Source organism: Pelobates fuscus, chromosome 9 (assembly GCF_036172605.1).
Source record: "Pelobates fuscus isolate aPelFus1 chromosome 9, aPelFus1.pri, whole genome shotgun sequence".
In the NCBI taxonomy this organism is placed as follows: domain Eukaryota; kingdom Metazoa; phylum Chordata; class Amphibia; order Anura; family Pelobatidae; genus Pelobates; species Pelobates fuscus.
Genome location: NC_086325.1, coordinates 7,137,777 through 7,158,897, shown reverse-complemented (window position 1 = coordinate 7,158,897; position 21,121 = coordinate 7,137,777). Strand labels below are relative to the sequence as shown.

General features: G+C 44.5%; 1 protein-coding gene across 1 annotated transcript; it reads left to right on the top strand.

Annotated features, from left to right (window-relative positions):
- Positions 1-530: 530 nt before the first annotated feature.
- INAFM1 (InaF motif containing 1) lies at positions 531-3,481 on the top strand. Its single transcript, XM_063433188.1, has one exon. The coding sequence runs from the start codon at positions 1,062-1,064 to the stop codon at positions 1,620-1,622; it is 561 nt and encodes a 186-aa protein (XP_063289258.1). The 5' UTR covers positions 531-1,061; the 3' UTR covers positions 1,623-3,481.
- Positions 3,482-21,121: the final 17,640 nt, after the last annotated feature.

The window sequence follows — 21,121 nt, the reverse complement described above, 5'->3', positions numbered from 1 at the left end:
ATCTTTATATCATCTTAGAATCTAAACGTATCTTTATGTCACTATATAATCTATACATATCTTTATATCCCCATAGAATCTATACGTATCTTTATATCCCCATAGAATCTATACGTATCTTTATATCCCCATATAATCTATACGTATCTTTATATCCCCATAGAATCTATACGTATCTTTATATCCCCATAGAATCTATACGTATCTTTATATCCCCATAGAATCTATCGGTATCTTTATATCCCCATAGAATCTATACGTATCTTTATATCACTATATAATCTATAGATATTTTTATATTATTACATATATATATAGGTCTGCCCCATTCACATGATATTTTTCAAGTTCTTTCCCTTTAGATGTGAGATTTGTAATTTGGAAATTGCGTAGAGATAATTATATTTTAATACATGGACTTTAATTTGTAAAGTAGAACTGTGATCTATTATTCATCATTGTGCACTGCTCACCATTATGTAATAATTCACTAAACACGGAGAAATACAAAGAGACCGCATTACGGATTCATGTCGTTTCAATACAAATTAAGGAGAAACGAGGCAGACTGACACACACACCATCTCCCCGTTAACCTCCCCCTTTCCTAATGAATTCTGCTCGCACAGTGCTCCACCAGACCTGCTCTCAACCACCGTTTCATGTGGAAAACAAGTCATCGCTCTTGACGTATATAAAGTCCATCCCTATCTCTGCTGCAGGGTACATTCAGACTGCACCAAGTGCATCATGAGCAGGGGGTGTCTGCCAGGATCTCTCAATGCAAATACACAGTGATTGGAAGGATAGAGGGATTGTGGGAATTAGATGGCTCCCTATTAATATTGCAAGAGATGTGATGAGCTGAAAGCACCGAATCCCACTCATCGTGCATCCAGCATTCTCCGGTGATAACGTGCAGGTCGTTGATGGCAGCGGAGACCGTCCAAGGTATTGTGTCTAGAAATAAGACGGAGAGACGCCTGTGTCTGGCTGTCATGTCCATGTAGGAGATCATCAAGACCAGTTAAAAACGCACCTCTCTCTCTACCTGAACCACCATGACACACAGGGATCTGGATGGGATCGGAGTGACGAACCAGGACTCCGACGATAAGAAGACAAAGACTTCAGGATTGAACAACAAGCAGTGGGTGAGACTGGCGACGGTGGTGGCGTATTTTCTTTGTGTATCCCTGGCTGCTGTTATCCTGGCGGTTTATTATGGGCTAATATGGGCTCCATCTTCCAAAGGAAACAAGACTCTGGATTTTAGCAGTGCAGTCACCTCACCACCGGTGGTAGCAGCAGGAAGCCACAGTGTGGATCCTCTTCTTAAGAGAAGTAGGGACCTAAGTGGCAGGTCCAAGAGAGGATTCAAGACCATCCTGGCCGAGAATCCATCAGTAGATGGCTATTACACTCCTCAGAGACAAGTTGGAAAGAAAGCCCGTGTATCTCCTGCTCATACCCACCATGACCTGAAGTTTGGGGCGAAAGCCAGTAAGGAAGTCTCAACTCCAAAACAAAAGTGTGGCTCTTCCAAAGTTATGGAGGATGCAGAGGTGCCTGGAATGACCTCTGAAGAAGCAAGTGGGGTGAGACCCAGATGTGACTACTAAGAACATTACAAGATAGACCAATAAAGAACTTGGTTACCACTGGGCAATGACTTTATCTGGACACCTGCAGCAGATACTTAGTGTCATACCAAACTTCCCATGTGATTGAGTTTATCAGCGAGCAATGCTGCCCAGTCTGTATTCAGCCATAGGTTCCTAATCTACCACTCAGAAATATGTCTCATTACCCGTCGTCTGAACAATGTTTAGCGGTCACAAAGCACGTGATCTTTATTGAAAATGTTTGCGGCCTATTCACTAAACTGTGTCATGTAGAGAATTGATCAAATTAGTTGAACTGGAAAAAATGGTTATTGTTATTCTTATGTGGTTTGGTATAAACTATGCAGTTTCCTTGTCAATAATCCACAATTGGTGTTTAAACATGTTTACATCAATAAACCCTTGCATGTAGATACTTACAAACACATAGATATATATACATGTATCACAACATACATCATAGCACATACATGTTTAATATACCGCTAACAGGTGTACTTGGCATGTCCCATTAGTCCTGCGGGGGTTCCAGAATACTAATATTAGTACAGGGAATTCTCGCACTGTATTCCTATAAAGATTATTGTATTCACAGCACACGTTGCAAGCGTACAGGTGGGCAATGTTAGGAAAGTCCTTATTATAATTGTAGTGTAATCGGATTGAAATGCTATTAATCCGATTATTTACAACCAAAACTGAACATTGGATTGTAGCAAGAAATGTATTCAGATACACTATGGGGGTTTCACTAAACAGTGACTTATAGAGAATGCAGAATTTAGGAAGGATAGCCGGTTTGGAAACATTCTTCGACTCTGCCGTAGATATAGCTGGGTCTCCTTTTTCCCAGAGTTTTGCAGTTTGGTTTTGTGAATAAACCCCACAATCTCGCACTTTCTGTTTTATCGTGGTTATCAGGCTTCTAATGGCAGAATATTGCAGATTAAATAAAACACACTCAGACCCCCGAACCAGCTCAGTATTTGTTGTATTTCATTAATTTTTAAATTTGATTCAACATTTTATCATTCACTTTTCTTGCTGCTCATTTAAGTGGATTAAGAAAACAACTCCCAGGACACCGAGCCGACATTAGTAGCATCACACCCCATCTAAAAGGATGACAGTGGAAGCAGAGCATCAAGTGATGTAAAGTCAACGTAATTTACATCAAGCGGTGACTTGTTACACATTTTATCAAATCCTGTGTAACTAAAACATGTGGATTAAACTGCGGGGTTTATTGACTAAACTGCGACTTGTAGTGAATTGGAACCAAAGTTGCATAATTTAGGCTTCGACAGCCAAGCAGCGGCTGTAGCCATGTTGGAGAATTGTTCCAAATCAGTTTTATTAGCTTGAGTTTTGCCATAATTTCAATTCACTGTAATTGTGTTTAATCTCCGTTGGCTTGGTTGGTGGTGAAGAGGTTAAAGGAAGCCGGTATAATTTTCCTCGGATACTGTTCTGATTCCAGTTAATCCTGTGTTATATTGGGTCCCTCGCTGCCAATTGGAAACGCTCATTACCTGGATTAACCCTTTCAGCAGCTCTAGAATCGGACTATTTAAAATATTTTTCTGAAATTCTCAAATTTTGCTGGTAGTGCGAAATAAAACTAAATGCTGTATCAAGGACTTTAACGTTTGTTTAACGTTTTATTGTCAGTAATGAGTACGAGAAGAAGTAACGTAACAGACTTACGGCAAGCCATTGTAGACTGAAATTACATTCTATATAGAACATAACAGACACTTCATTCTTCCATCTAATTGTGGTGGATTTTACATAAATACCACAGAATGTCTGTTGTTAATGATTATTTATAGGTTAATAAAGATTTTATGACATGATTGATTTTTTATTGTATTTGTGTCACTGTGCTCCTACATGGGACTGTCCCTTTAACCCATTAAACATGTTGCTGTCATTAGGTCACTTTGTTCCTACATGGGACTGTCCCTTTAACCCATTAAACATGTTACTGTCATTAGGTCACTTTGCCCCTACATGGGACTGTCCCTTTAACCCATTAAACATGTCGCTGTCATTAGGTCACTTTGCTCCTACATGGGACTGTCCCTTTAACCCATTAAACATGTCACTACCATTAGGTCACTTTGTTCCAACATGGGACTGTCCCTTTAACCCATTAAACATGTCACTGTCATTAGGTCACTTTGCTCCTACATGGGACTGTCCCTTTAACCCATTAAACATGTTGCTGTCATTAGGTCACTTTGTTCCTACATGGGACTGTCCCTTTAACCCATTAAACATGTTACTGTCATTAGGTCACTTTGCCCCTACATGGGACTGTCCCTTTAACCCATTAAACATGTCGCTGTCATTAGGTCACTTTGCTCCTACATGGGACTGTCCCTTTAACCCATTAAACATGTCGCTGTCATTAGGTCACTTTGCTCCTACATGGGACTGTCCCTTTAACCCATTAAACATGTCACTGTCATTAGGTCACTTTGCTCCTACATGGGACTGTCCCTTTAACCCATTAAACATGTCACTGTCATTAGGTCACTTTGCTCCTACATGGGACTGTCCCTTTAACCCATTAAACATGTCGCTGTCATTAGGTCACTTTGCTCCTACATGGGACTGTCCCTTTAACCCATTAAACATGTCGCTGTCATTAGGTCACTTTGTTCCTACATGGGACTGTCCCTTTAACCCATTAAGCATGTCACTGTCATTAGGTCACTTTGCTCCTACATGGGACTGTCCCTTTAACCCATTAAACATGTCACTGTCATTAGGTCACTGCTCCTACATGGGACTGTCCCTTTAACCCATTAAACATGTCACTGTCATTAGGCCACTTTGTTCCTACATGGGACTGTCCCTTTAACCCATTATACATGTCACTGTCATTATGTCAATTTGTTCCTACATGGGACTGTCCCTTTAACCCATTAAACATGTCACTGTCATTAGGTCACTTTGCTCCTACATGGGACTGTCCCTTTAACCCATTAAACATGTCACTGTCATTAGGTCACTTTGCTCCTACATGGGACTGTCCCTTAAACCCATTAAACATGTCACTGTCATTAGGTCACTTTGCTCCTACATGGGACTGTCCCTTTATCCCATTAAACATGTCGCTGTCAGGTCACTTTGTTCCTACATGGGACTGTCTCTTTAACCCATTAAACATGTCACTGTCATTAGGTCACTTTGCTCCTACATGGGGCTGTCCCTTTAACCCATTAAACACGTCGCTGTCATTAGGTCACTTTGCTCCTACATGGGACTGTCCCTTTAACCCATTAAACATGTCGCTGTCATTAGGTCACTTTGCTCCTACATGGGACTGTCCCTTTAACCCATTAAACATGTTGCTGTCATTAGGTCACTTTGCTCCTACACGGGACTGTCTCTTTAACCCATTAAACATGTCACTGTCATTAGGTCACTTTGCTCCTACATGGGACTGTCCCTTTAACCCATTAAACATGTTGCTGTCATTAGGTCACTTTGCTCCTACATGGGACTGTTCCTTTAACCCATTAAACATGTTGCTGTCATTAGGTCACTTTGTTCCTACATGGGACTGTCCCTTTAACCCATTAAACATGTCACTGTCATTAGGTCACTTTGCTCCTACATGGGACTGTCCCTTTAAGCCATTAAACATGTCACTGTCATTAGGTCACTTTGCTCCTACATGGGACTGTCCCTTTAACCCATTAAACATATCACTGTCATTAGGTCACTATGCTCCTACATGGGACTGTCCCTTTAACCCATTAAACATGTTGCTGTCATTAGGTCACTTTGTTCCTACATGGGACTGTCCCTTTAACCCATTAAACATGTCACTGTCATTAGGTCACTTTGCTCCTACATGGGACTGTCCCTTTAACCCATTAAACATGTCGCTGTCATTAGGTCATTTTGCTCCTACATGGGACTGTCCCTTTAACCCATTAAACATGTCACTGTCATTAGGTCACTTTGCCCCTACATGGGACTGTCCCTTTAACCCATTAAACATGTCACTGTCATTAGGTCACTTTGCTCCTACATGGGACTGTCCCTTTAACCCATTAAACATGTCACTGTCATTAGGTCACTTTGCTCCTACATGGGACTGTCTCTTTAACCCATTAAACATGTCGCTGTCATTAGGTCACTTTGCTCCTACATGGGACTGTCCCTTTAACCCATTAAGCATGTCACTGTCATTAGGCCACTTTGTTCCTACATGGGACTGTCCCTTTAACCCATTATACATGTCACTGTCATTATGTCAATTTGTTCCTACATGGGACTGTCCCTTTAACCCATTAAACATGTCCCTGTCATTAGGTCACTTTGCTCCTACATGGGACTGTCCCTTTAACCCATTAAACATGTCACTGTCATTAGGTCAATTTGTTCCTACATGGGACTGTCCCTTTAACCCATTAAACATGTCACTGTCATTAGGTCACTTTGCTCCTACATGGGACTGTCCCTTTAAACCCATTAAATATGTCTCTGTCATTAGGTCACTTTGCTCCTACATGGGACTGTCCCTTTAACCCATTAAACATGTCACTGTCATTAGGTCAATTTGTTCCTACATGGGACTGTCCCTTTAACCCATTAAACATGTCACTGTCATTAGGTCACTTTGCTCCTAAATGGGACTGTCCCTTTAACCCATTAAGCATGTCACTGTCATTAGGTCACTTTGCTCCTACATGGGACTGTCCCTTTATCCCATTAAACATGTCGCTGTCATTAGGTCACTTTGCTCCTACATGGGACTGTCCCTTTAACCCATTAAACATGTCACTGTCATTAGGTCACTTTGCTCCTACATGGGACTGTCCCTTAAACCCATTAAACATGTCACTGTCATTAGGTCACTTTGCTCCTACATGGGACTGTCCCTTTATCCCATTAAACATGTCGCTGTCAGGTCACTTTGTTCCTACATGGGACTGTCTCTTTAACCCATTAAACATGTCACTGTCATTAGGTCACTTTGCTCCTACATGGGGCTGTCCCTTTAACCCATTAAACACGTCGCTGTCATTAGGTCACTTTGCTCCTACATGGGACTGTCCCTTTAACCCATTAAACATGTCGCTGTCATTAGATCACTTTGCTCCTACATGGGACTGTCCCTTTAACCCATTAAACATGTTGCTGTCATTAGGTCACTTTGCTCCTACATGGGGCTGTCCCTTTAACCCATTAAACATGTCGCTGTCATTAGGTCACTTTGCTCCTACATGGGACTGTTCCTTTAACCCATTAAACATGTCACTGTCATTAGGTCACTTTGTTCCTACATGGGGCTGTCCCTTTAACCCATTAAACATGTCACTGTCATTAGGTCACTTTGCTCCTACATGGGACTGTCCCTTTAACCCATTAAACATGTCACTGTCATTAGGTCACTTTGTTCCTACATGGGGCTGTCCCTTTAACCCATTAAACATGTCGCTGTCATTAGGTCACTTTGCTCCTACATGGGACTGTCCCTTTAACCCATTAAACATGTTGCTGTCATTAGGTCACTTTGCTCCTACATGGGACTGTTCCTTTAACCCATTAAACATGGCGCTGTCATTAGGTCACTTTGTTCCTACATGGGACTGTCCCTTTAACCCATTAAACATGTCACTATCATTAGGTCACTTTGTTCCTACACGGGACTGTCTCTTTAACCCATTAAACATGTCACTGTCATTAGGTCACTTTGCTCCTACATGGGACTGTCCCTTTAACCCATTAAACATGTTGCTGTCATTAGGTCACTTTGCTCCTACATGGGACTGTTCCTTTAACCCATTAAACATGTTGCTGTCATTAGGTCACTTTGTTCCTACATGGGACTGTCCCTTTAACCCATTAAACATGTCACTGTCATTAGGTCACTTTGCTCCTACATGGGACTGTCCCTTTAAGCCATTAAACATGTCACTGTCATTAGGTCACTTTGCTCCTACATGGGACTGTCCCTTTAACCCATTAAACATATCACTGTCATTAGGTCACTATGCTCCTACATGGGACTGTCCCTTTAACCCATTAAACATGTTGCTGTCATTAGGTCACTTTGTTCCTACATGGGACTGTCCCTTTAACCCATTAAACATGTCACTGTCATTAGGTCACTTTGCTCCTACATGGGACTGTCCCTTTAACCCATTAAACATGTCGCTGTCATTAGGTCATTTTGCTCCTACATGGGACTGTCCCTTTAACCCATTAAACATGTCACTGTCATTAGGTCACTTTGCTCCTACATGGGACTGTCCCTTTAACCCATTAAACATGTCGCTGTCATTAGGTCATTTTGCTCCTACATGGGACTGTCCCTTTAACCCATTAAACATGTCACTGTCATTAGGTCACTTTGCTCCTACATGGGACTGTCCCTTTAACCCATTAAACATGTCACTGTCATTAGGTCACTTTGTTCCTACATGGGGCTGTCCCTTTAACCCATTAAACATGTCACTGTCATTAGGTCACTTTGCTCCTACATGGGACTGTCCCTTTATCCCATTAAACATGTCGCTGTCAGGTCACTTTGTTCCTACATGGGACTGTCTCTTTAACCCATTAAACATGTCACTGTCATTAGGTCACTTTGCTCCTACATGGGGCTGTCCCTTTAACCCATTAAACACGTCGCTGTCATTAGGTCACTTTGCTCCTACATGGGACTGTCCCTTTAACCCATTAAACATGTCGCTGTCATTAGGTCACTTTGCTCCTACATGGGACTGTCCCTTTAACCCATTAAACATGTTGCTGTCATTAGGTCACTTTGCTCCTACATGGGGCTGTCCCTTTAACCCATTAAACATGTCGCTGTCATTAGGTCACTTTGCTCCTACATGGGACCTTTCCTTTAACCCATTAAACATGTCACTGTCATTAGGTCACTTTGTTCCTACATGGGGCTGTCCCTTTAACCCATTAAACATGTCACTGTCATTAGGTCACTTTGCTCCTACATGGGACTGTCCCTTTAACCCATTAAACATGTCACTGTCATTAGGTCACTTTGTTCCTACATGGGGCTGTCCCTTTAACCCATTAAACATGTCGCTGTCATTAGGTCACTTTGCTCCTACATGGGACTGTCCCTTTAACCCATTAAACATGTTGCTGTCATTAGGTCACTTTGCTCCTACATGGGACTGTTCCTTTAACCCATTAAACATGGCGCTGTCATTAGGTCACTTTGTTCCTACATGGGACTGTCCCTTTAACCCATTAAACATGTCACTATCATTAGGTCACTTTGTTCCTACACGGGACTGTCTCTTTAACCCATTAAACATGTCACTGTCATTAGGTCACTTTGCTCCTACATGGGACTGTCCCTTTAACCCATTAAACATGTTGCTGTCATTAGGTCACTTTGCTCCTACATGGGACTGTTCCTTTAACCCATTAAACATGTTGCTGTCATTAGGTCACTTTGTTCCTACATGGGACTGTCCCTTTAACCCATTAAACATGTCACTGTCATTAGGTCACTTTGCTCCTACATGGGACTGTCCCTTTAAGCCATTAAACATGTCACTGTCATTAGGTCACTTTGCTCCTACATGGGACTGTCCCTTTAACCCATTAAACATATCACTGTCATTAGGTCACTATGCTCCTACATGGGACTGTCCCTTTAACCCATTAAACATGTTGCTGTCATTAGGTCACTTTGTTCCTACATGGGACTGTCCCTTTAACCCATTAAACATGTCACTGTCATTAGGTCACTTTGCTCCTACATGGGACTGTCCCTTTAACCCATTAAACATGTCGCTGTCATTAGGTCATTTTGCTCCTACATGGGACTGTCCCTTTAACCCATTAAACATGTCACTGTCATTAGGTCACTTTGCTCCTACATGGGACTGTCCCTTTAACCCATTAAACATGTCGCTGTCATTAGGTCATTTTGCTCCTACATGGGACTGTCCCTTTAACCCATTAAACATGTCACTGTCATTATGTCACTTTGCTCCTACATGGGACTGTCCCTTTAACCCATTAAACATGTCACTGTCATTAGGTCACTTTGTTCCTACATGGGGCTGTCCCTTTAACCCATTAAACATGTCGCTGTCATTAGGTCACTTTGCTCCTACATGGGACTGTTCCTTTAACCCATTAAACATGTCACTGTCATTAGGTCACTTTGTTCCTACATGGGGCTGTCCCTTTAACCCATTAAACATGTCACTGTCATTAGGTCACTTTGCTCCTACATGGGACTGTCCCTTTAACCCATTAAACATGTTGCTGTCATTAGGTCACTTTGCTCCTACATGGGACTGTTCCTTTAACCCATTAAACATGGCGCTGTCATTAGGTCACTTTGTTCCTACATGGGACTGTCCCTTTAACCCATTAAACATGTCACTATCATTAGGTCACTTTGTTCCTACACGGGACTGTCTCTTTAACCCATTAAACATGTCACTGTCATTAGGTCACTTTGCTCCTACATAGGACTGTCCCTTTAACCCATTAAACATGTCACTATCATTAGGTCACTTTGTTCCTACATGGGACTGTCTCTTTAACCCATTAAACATGTTGCTGTCATTAGGTCACTTTGTCCTACATGGGACTGTTCCTTTAACCCATTAAACATGTTGCTGTCATTAGGTCACTTTGTTCCTACATGGGACTGTCCCTTTAACCCATTAAACATGTCACTGTCATTAGGTCACTTTGCTCCTACATGGGACTGTCCTTTTAACCCATTAAACATGTCACTGTCATTAGGTCACTCTGCTCCTACATGGGACTGTCCCTTTAACCCATTAAACATGTCACTGTCATTAGGTCACTTTGCTCCTACATGGGACTGTCCCTTTAACCCATTAAACATGTCACTGTCATTAGGTCACTTTGCTCCTACATGGGACTGTCCCTTTAACCCATTAAACATGTCGCTGTCATTAGGTCACTTTGCTCCTACATGGGACTGTCCCTTTAACCCATTAAACATGTCGCTGTCATTAGGTCACTTTGCTCCTACATGGGACTGTCCCTTTAACCCATTAAACATGTCGCTGTCATTAGGTCACTTTGCTCCTACATGGGACTGTCCCTTTAACCCATTAAACATGTCACTGTCATTAGGTCACTTTGCTCCTACATGGGACTGTCCCTTTAACCCATTAAACATGTCGCTGTCATTAGGTCACGTTGCTCCTACATGGGACTGTCCCTTTATCCCATTAAACATGTCACTGTCATTAGGTCACTTTGCTCCTACATGGGACTGTCCCTTTAACCCATTAAACATGTCGCTGTCATTAGGTCACTTTGCTCCTACATGGGACTGTCCCTTTAACCCATTAAACATGTCACTGCCATTAGGTCACTTTGCTCCTACATGGGACTGTCCCTTTAACCCATTAAACATGTTGCTGTCATTAGGTCACTTTGCTCCTACATGGGGCTGTCCCTTTAACCCATTAAACATGTCGCTGTCATTAGGTCACTTTGCTCCTACATGGGACTGTTCCTTTAACCCATTAAACATGTCACTGTCATTAGGTCACTTTGTTCCTACATGGGGCTGTCCCTTTAACCCATTAAACATGTCACTGTCATTAGGTCACTTTGCTCCTACATGGGACTGTCCCTTTAACCCATTAAACATGTCACTGTCATTAGGTCACTTTGTTCCTACATGGGGCTGTCCCTTTAACCCATTAAACATGTCGCTGTCATTAGGTCACTTTGCTCCTACATGGGACTGTCCCTTTAACCCATTAAACATGTTGCTGTCATTAGGTCACTTTGCTCCTACATGGGACTGTTCCTTTAACCCATTAAACATGGCGCTGTCATTAGGTCACTTTGTTCCTACATGGGACTGTCCCTTTAACCCATTAAACATGTCACTATCATTAGGTCACTTTGTTCCTACACGGGACTGTCTCTTTAACCCATTAAACATGTCACTGTCATTAGGTCACTTTGCTCCTACATGGGACTGTCCCTTTAACCCATTAAACATGTTGCTGTCATTAGGTCACTTTGCTCCTACATGGGACTGTTCCTTTAACCCATTAAACATGTTGCTGTCATTAGGTCACTTTGTTCCTACATGGGACTGTCCCTTTAACCCATTAAACATGTCGCTGTCATTAGGTCACTTTGTTCCTACATGGGACTGTCCCTTTAAGCCATTAAACATGTCACTGTCATTAGGTCACTTTGCTCCTACATGGGACTGTCCCTTTAACCCATTAAACATATCACTGTCATTAGGTCACTATGCTCCTACATGGGACTGTCCCTTTAACCCATTAAACATGTTGCTGTCATTAGGTCACTTTGTTCCTACATGGGACTGTCCCTTTAACCCATTAAACATGTCACTGCCATTAGGTCACTTTGCTCCTACATGGGACTGTCCCTTTAACCCATTAAACATGTCGCTGTCATTAGGTCATTTTGCTCCTACATGGGACTGTCCCTTTAACCCATTAAACATGTCACTGTCATTAGGTCACTTTGCTCCTACATGGGACTGTCCCTTTAACCCATTAAACATGTCGCTGTCATTAGGTCATTTTGCTCCTACATGGGACTGTCCATTTAACCCATTAAACATGTCACTGTCATTATGTCACTTTGCTCCTACATGGGACTGTCCCTTTAACCCATTAAACATGTTACTGTCATTAGGTCACTTTGTTCCTACATGGGGCTGTCCCTTTAACCCATTAAACATGTCGCTGTCATTAGGTCACTTTGCTCCTACATGGGACTGTTCCTTTAACCCATTAAACATGTCACTGTCATTAGGTCACTTTGTTCCTACATGGGGCTGTCCCTTTAACCCATTAAACATGTCACTGTCATTAGGTCACTTTGCTCCTACATGGGACTGTCCCTTTAACCCATTAAACATGTTGCTGTCATTAGGTCACTTTGCTCCTACATGGGACTGTTCCTTTAACCCATTAAACATGGCGCTGTCATTAGGTCACTTTGTTCCTACATGGGACTGTCCCTTTAACCCATTAAACATGTCACTATCATTAGGTCACTTTGTTCCTACACGGGACTGTCTCTTTAACCCATTAAACATGTCACTGTCATTAGGTCACTTTGCTCCTACATAGGACTGTCCCTTTAACCCATTAAACATGTCACTATCATTAGGTCACTTTGTTCCTACATGGGACTGTCTCTTTAACCCATTAAACATGTTGCTGTCATTAGGTCACTTTGTCCTACATGGGACTGTTCCTTTAACCCATTAAACATGTTGCTGTCATTAGGTCACTTTGTCCTACATGGGACTGTTCCTTTAACCCATTAAACATGTTGCTGTCATTAGGTCACTTTGTTCCTACATGGGACTGTCCCTTTAACCCATTAAACATGTCACTGTCATTAGGTCACTTTGCTCCTACATGGGACTGTCCTTTTAACCCATTAAACATGTCACTGTCATTAGGTCACTCTGCTCCTACATGGGACTGTCCCTTTAACCCATTAAACATGTCACTGTCATTAGGTCACTTTGCTCCTACATGGGACTGTCCCTTTAACCCATTAAACATGTCACTGTCATTAGGTCACTTTGCTCCTACATGGGACTGTCCCTTTAACCCATTAAACATGTCGCTGTCATTAGGTCACTTTGCTCCTACATGGGACTGTCCCTTTAACCCATTAAACATGTCGCTGTCATTAGGTCACTTTGCTCCTACATGGGACTGTCCCTTTAACCCATTAAACATGTCGCTGTCATTAGGTCACTTTGCTCCTACATGGGACTGTCCCTTTAACCCATTAAACATGTCACTGTCATTAGGTCACTTTGCTCCTACATGGGACTGTCCCTTTAACCCATTAAACATGTCGCTGTCATTAGGTCACGTTGCTCCTACATGGGACTGTCCCTTTATCCCATTAAACATGTCACTGTCATTAGGTCACTTTGCTCCTACATGGGACTGTCCCTTTAACCCATTAAACATGTCGCTGTCATTAGGTCACTTTGCTCCTACATGGGACTGTCCCTTTAACCCATTAAACATGTCACTGCCATTAGGTCACTTTGCTCCTACATGGGACTGTCCCTTTATCCCATTAAACATGTCACTGTCATTAGGTCACTTTGTTCCTACATGGGACTGTCCCTTTAACCCATTAAACATGTCACTGTCATTAGGTCACTTTGCTCCTACATGGGACTGTCCCTTTAACCCATTAAACATGTCACTGTCATTAGGTAACTTTGCTCCTACATGGGACTGTCCCTTTAACCCATTAGACATGTCACTGTCATTAGGTCACTTTGCTCCTACATGGGACTGTCCCTTTAACCCATTAAACATGTCGCTGTCATTAGGTCACTTTGCTCCTACATGGGACTGTCCCTTTAACCCATTAAACATGTCACAGTCATTAGGTCACTTTGCTCCTACATGGGACTGTTCCTTTAACCCATTAAACATGTCGCTGCCATTAGGTCACTTTGCTCCTACATGGGACTGTCCCTTTAACCCATTAAACATATCACTGTCATTAGGTCACTATGCTCCTACATGGGACTGTCCCTTTAACCCATTAAACATGTTGCTGTCATTAGGTCACTTTGTTCCTACATGGGACTGTCCCTTTAACCCATTAAACATGTCACTGCCATTAGGTCACTTTGCTCCTACATGGGACTGTCCCTTTAACCCATTAAACATGTCGCTGTCATTAGGTCATTTTGCTCCTACATGGGACTGTCCCTTTAACCCATTAAACATGTCACTGTCATTAGGTCACTTTGCTCCTACATGGGACTGTCCCTTTAACCCATTAAACATGTCGCTGTCATTAGGTCATTTTGCTCCTACATGGGACTGTCCATTTAACCCATTAAACATGTCACTGTCATTATGTCACTTTGCTCCTACATGGGACTGTCCCTTTAACCCATTAAACATGTTACTGTCATTAGGTCACTTTGTTCCTACATGGGGCTGTCCCTTTAACCCATTAAACATGTCGCTGTCATTAGGTCACTTTGCTCCTACATGGGACTGTTCCTTTAACCCATTAAACATGTCACTGTCATTAGGTCACTTTGTTCCTACATGGGGCTGTCCCTTTAACCCATTAAACATGTCACTGTCATTAGGTCACTTTGCTCCTACATGGGACTGTCCCTTTAACCCATTAAACATGTTGCTGTCATTAGGTCACTTTGCTCCTACATGGGACTGTTCCTTTAACCCATTAAACATGGCGCTGTCATTAGGTCACTTTGTTCCTACATGGGACTGTCCCTTTAACCCATTAAACATGTCACTATCATTAGGTCACTTTGTTCCTACACGGGACTGTCTCTTTAACCCATTAAACATGTCACTGTCATTAGGTCACTTTGCTCCTACATAGGACTGTCCCTTTAACCCATTAAACATGTCACTATCATTAGGTCACTTTGTTCCTACATGGGACTGTCTCTTTAACCCATTAAACATGTTGCTGTCATTAGGTCACTTTGTCCTACATGGGACTGTTCCTTTAACCCATTAAACATGTTGCTGTCATTAGGTCACTTTGTCCTACATGGGACTGTTCCTTTAACCCATTAAACATGTTGCTGTCATTAGGTCACTTTGTTCCTACATGGGACTGTCCCTTTAACCCATTAAACATGTCACTGTCATTAGGTCACTTTGCTCCTACATGGGACTGTCCTTTTAACCCATTAAACATGTCACTGTCATTAGGTCACTCTGCTCCTACATGGGACTGTCCCTTTAACCCATTAAACATGTCACTGTCATTAGGTCACTTTGCTCCTACATGGGACTGTCCCTTTAACCCATTAAACATGTCACTGTCATTAGGTCACTTTGCTCCTACATGGGACTGTCCCTTTAACCCATTAAACATGTCGCTGTCATTAGGTCACTTTGCTCCTACATGGGACTGTCCCTTTAACCCATTAAACATGTCGCTGTCATTAGGTCACTTTGCTCCTACATGGGACTGTCCCTTTAACCCATTAAACATGTCGCTGTCATTAGGTCACTTTGCTCCTACATGGGACTGTCCCTTTAACCCATTAAACATGTCACTGTCATTAGGTCACTTTGCTCCTACATGGGACTGTCCCTTTAACCCATTAAACATGTCGCTGTCATTAGGTCACGTTGCTCCTACATGGGACTGTCCCTTTATCCCATTAAACATGTCACTGTCATTAGGTCACTTTGCTCCTACATGGGACTGTCCCTTTAACCCATTAAACATGTCGCTGTCATTAGGTCACTTTGCTCCTACATGGGACTGTCCCTTTAACCCATTAAACATGTCACTGCCATTAGGTCACTTTGCTCCTACATGGGACTGTCCCTTTATCCCATTAAACATGTCACTGTCATTAGGTCACTTTGTTCCTACATGGGACTGTCCCTTTAACCCATTAAACATGTCACTGTCATTAGGTCACTTTGCTCCTACATGGGACTGTCCCTTTAACCCATTAAACATGTCACTGTCATTAGGTAACTTTGCTCCTACATGGGACTGTCCCTTTAACCCATTAGACATGTCACTGTCATTAGGTCACTTTGCTCCTACATGGGACTGTCCCTTTAACCCATTAAACATGTCGCTGTCATTAGGTCACTTTGCTCCTACATGGGACTGTCCCTTTAACCCATTAAACATGTCACAGTCATTAGGTCACTTTGCTCCTACATGGGACTGTTCCTTTAACCCATTAAACATGTCGCTGCCATTAGGTCACTTTGCTCCTACATGGGACTGTCCCTGTAACCCATTAAACATGTCGCTGTCATTAGGTTACTTTGCTCCTACATGGGACTGTCCCTTTAACCCATTAAACATGTCACTGTCATTAGGTCACTGTAACGGCTACCCAGATAGAGAGAGGGTTTCTGCCGTTGGAGACGTCCTTTTTCCCTGCAAGCTGCTGTGGAGAAGTAGGCTGATATAATCCCATCCACGATATCCAGAGCGACAATCAGGTTCAGCTGCAACAGGAACAGAATAACCTTCCCAAACAATCCCCTTTCAAGAACGAGACGAGGCTACGTTATGAAGGGTCAAGATGAACTGAGGACTGGGACACCCAGCCTGCTTTTTATTAGAAAAGGGTACACACAGGACACTCCCAGGGGGAGGATGAAAACAACCAATTATGCACAGGGTAACACCCCCACGTCTCCTCCCCTCAGATAACCACATAATACAATTAGAACATACAATATTTTGCCCCAGTTCTGGATGTACCCCAAAAACAGGGGGTACACCTTTAAATCCGGCACCGCTTGAGAGATCTTCGTTCGGGGAACACTCTGTCCAAAAATCAGCCCGATTGGGTGAACGGTTCGGGAGTTACAGAGTTTCAAAGTTTTGACCGACCGCACAGACCAACTAGCCGAAAATAGTTCCATGAGTTTTGGCCTTGCGGTCGGTCTCTGTTCGCACGGTAAAACGGTATGAAAATCCTGTCATCCATCCGAATCGCGGGGTTCGCTGAAATCCCCATAGGTGACTGAGTATAACTACCGAATGGTGGGGTGTTCGGTAGTTTCTGTGCGAACTTGTGGAGGTCTGGAGGACTCAGCGGTGTTCGCCTGTTTGCGTATCCGTTTTTAGTTCCATGCGGTTACAGGCAAACACCGCTGTTCGCACACAAGATGGCCGCGACCACGTGTAAAGTCCTGAAATGGCGGCCACCTACATTTCACATACGGACTTCGCACGAAATCAGGCGAACAGAGGCATGAACCGAACCAAAGAAAAGACTAAGTTGGAAGGATCTGTTACACTGCTCCCCTTTTGTGGAACACTCCGGCAGACCCGGATTGATCCTTTTCGGGTCAACTTGGGGCTGTCCGGTTCCTTGTTAGGGTAATAGTTCTGTTTGTCTGGACAGACCATCGGCATTCCCGTTGAACCTGCCCGGGCGGTATTGAATGGAAAAGTTGTAGGGTTGCAGTGCTAGGCTCCATCTCAACAAGCGTCCATTATCTCCAGCTACTCTGTTTAACCACACCAGGGGGTTATGGTCGGTGATTAATGTAAATTCCTGTCCGTACAAATATGGGGTGAGTTTCTTTAATGCCCAGACCAGGGCTAAGCATTCCTTTTCCACTGCCGCGTAGCTCACTTCTCTAGGTAACAGTTTCCTACTGAGATACGCGACAGGGTGCTCGCCCCCATCTTCTCCGACCTGGCTTAGAACTGCCCCCAGTCCATACATGGATGCATCTGTATGAACGACAAATCTTTTGTTAGGGACGGGGGCAGACAGGACAGGTGCATGAATCAGAGCATTCTTTAGGGCCTGAAAGGCTGTTTCACAGGCGGGAGACCACAGGACTATCCTAGGCAAGTTCTTTTTGGTTAGGTCTGTTAATGGTTTTGCGATGGTACTATAGTCAGGGACAAACCTCCTATAATATCCTGCGGTTCCCAAAAATGCTAATACTTGAGTTTTGGTGTGGGGTGTGGGCCAGTTAGCTACGGCTTCAATTTTAGCGGGTTCTGGGCGCTGCTTCCCACATCCCACTCGATGTCCCAGGTACTGGACTTCTGCCATGCCGAAGTTACACTTTTCTGGTTTCAGAGTCAACCCTGCGGCCCGAATCTGATCCAGTACGGCCTCTACATGCCTTAAGTGCTCTCCCCAGGTTTCGCTATAAATCGCAATGTCATCCAGGTACGCGCAGGCGAAATCCTGGAAGCCATCAAGGAGGCGATCCACTAAGCGCTGAAATGTAGCCGGGGCGTTTTTCATCCCAAATGGCATGACCTTAAATTGGTACAAGCCAAATGGGGTGACAAAGGCCGACTTAGGGATAGCCTCCTTGGCCAGGGGAATCTGCCAATACCCTTTACACAAGTCGATGGTGGTCAGATAACGTCCCCTGGCAATACGATCTAATAGCTCGTCTACTCGGGGCATGGGATATGCGTCTGTCAGGGTTTTGTCATTGAGACGTCGATAATCGACACAGAACCGGGTAGTCCCATCCTTTTTGGGGACTAGGACCACCGGTGAGGCCCACGGGCTGTCAGATGGCTCTATCACTCCTAGTCTTAGCATCTCCTGGATTTCCTTCCTCATCTCATCTTTTACTGCCTCAGGGATCCTATAGGGAGTTTGCCGGAGAGGGGGTTGGCCTGGGGTCTCTACATAGTGAGTTGCTAAGGGGGTGTATCCGGGCTCTTGGGAAAATGTCAACCTCTTTTCAGTCAGCAGTTGTCGGATCTGTCCCTTTTCAGCGGGGGTTAGTCGCTCCCCTAGCTGTACGGTATTGAGCAGGGTCTTAGGTTCCGAGTTAGCTAAAAGGTCGGGTATGGGTAAGCTGTCAGGGTCTTCAGTGGCTGGTATACATATGGCTGCTATATCCTCGGGCCTTTCTTGATATTCTTTTAATAAATTTACGTGAAAGGACTTCTGGATCCTTTCATCTTTGCTGCTGGCAATTACATAGGTGGTGTCACATACCTGTGCTACCACTTTGTAAGGGCCCTGCCAGGAGGTCTGGAGCTTATTCCCTTTGACAGGTCTAAGCACCAGCACCTTCTGGCCTACTTGGAACGTTCGCTGGCGGGCGCCCTGATCGTACCAACGTTTCTGCCGGCCCTGGGCCGCATGGAGGTGGTCCCGTGCCATCCGGGCTAACTGTTCCATGCGGTCCCGCATTTCTAGTACATATGGTACGATGGGGACACCCTCATGTTCTGTCTCTCCCTCCCAGTGCTCTCGGATGAGGTCGAGGGGGCCTCGTACTCTCCGGCCATAGAGCAGTTCAAAGGGAGAGAACCCTGTGGATTCCTGTGGCACCTCCCGATAAGCGAACAGGAGGTGCGGCAAGAATCGTTTCCAATCTTTGTATTCCGCTGTAAAGGTCCGTAGCAATTGCTTTAGGGTACCGTTAAAACGTTCACAGAGACCGTTAGTCTGAGGGTGGTACGGGGAACTAAGTAGGGGTTTAATACTACAAACCTTCCATAGCTGCTGGGTTAGGTCTGCGGTAAACTGGGTTCCTCTATCGGACAAGATTTCCTGAGGAAATCCCACTCGGGTGAATATCCCGACTAGAGCACTGGCGACAGTGTCAGCCTGGATATTCGTCAGAGCGACAGCTTCCGGGTAGCGAGTAGCATAGTCCACTACGGTAAGTATGTATTTCTTACCAGAGGGACTGGGGTTAGGTAGGGGTCCCACTAGGTCGACTGCCACCCTGCTAAATGGTTCCTCGATCACAGGCATAGGTAACAGTCGAGCTTTAGGGTGATCTCCTCTCTTCCCTACCCGTTGGCATACGTCACAAGTGCTGCAGTAACGTCGTACATCCTTTGAGATCCCCGGCCAAAAGAAGGTCTGGGTGATCCGGAAGGTGGTACGGTTACCCCCTAGATGCCCTGCCAACGGAATGTCGTGGCCGATTCGGAGAAGCTCCAACCGGTACTTTCTGGGTACCACTAGTTGGCGCTTCTGTGAAGGGGGACAGCCTCTCTTTTTCCCTTCCGTCAGTCTGTACAACCTGTCCCCATCCCATAGGAAACGTTCCTGTTTGCCCTCCCTACTGTCTGCTAATTCTCGATACTTTTGGAGGGTGGGGTCCTCTCTAGTTTCCCTCCCAAACTCCTCTGGGGTGTCCCAAGCTATGGGCCTGCTTGTTGTAGTGGGGTTACATGTGGGTGCTTGGCTTACCTGGGTCTCCCGGCCTGTATTAGGGTCATCTGTGACACGGGCCTGTGAGCGGGTGGTTATGGGACAAGCGGCAGCAGGTGTGGGCAAATATGCTGAGGTCAAGGGGCCAATGTCATTTCCCAAGACGACCTCGGCAGGCAAGTTGTCCATGATGCCAACTGTAGTTTTCCCCGATCCGACTCCCCAGTCTAAGTGTACTCGGGCAGTGGGCAAGCGAAAAACAGCGCCCCCTGCGACCCGAACAGCAACAGTGCGGGTAGACACATCCTCTGGCTTTACTAGGTGCTTTTGGATCAACGTGATGGTAGCCCCGGTGTCTCTTAGGCCTTGTGCTGTTTGTCCATTCACCCGAACTTCCTGCCGATGATGCTGTCGGTTATCTGGCGAAGCAGCTTGTATGGGATCTGCTTCATACAAAATCCCCAGGCATTCCTCAGGGCCCATTTCAGCTTCCACACAGTGAGCTGCAGAGGGTCGTGATGCAGGGGCCTCTGCGTTGGGAGTTGTGCGTCTCCAATTGTTACTAGTGGATCTTAGGGGACAATATCGAGCAATATGTCCGAGGTTGCCGCAGTGATGGCACGTCACTTTCGACAAATCTCGGGGGTAGTTGGTAGGTCCCTGAGGACGGGGTGGTCCTGGTGGGACTGGAGCTCGAAACTCTGGGCGTGAGACAGTGGCTGGAGTACGTGGCTCTATCTTATGAGCTGGTCGTGGAGTACCCTGGCTTACTCTCCTTGTCTCGGCGTATTCATCGGCCAGCCGAGCCGCCTCATTTAAATTA

Bases quoted from the DNA above. Each gene is read 5' to 3' on its own strand.
- INAFM1 (XM_063433188.1), top strand. From the start codon at position 1,062: ATGACACACAGGGATCTGGATGGGATCGGAGTGACGAACCAGGACTCC.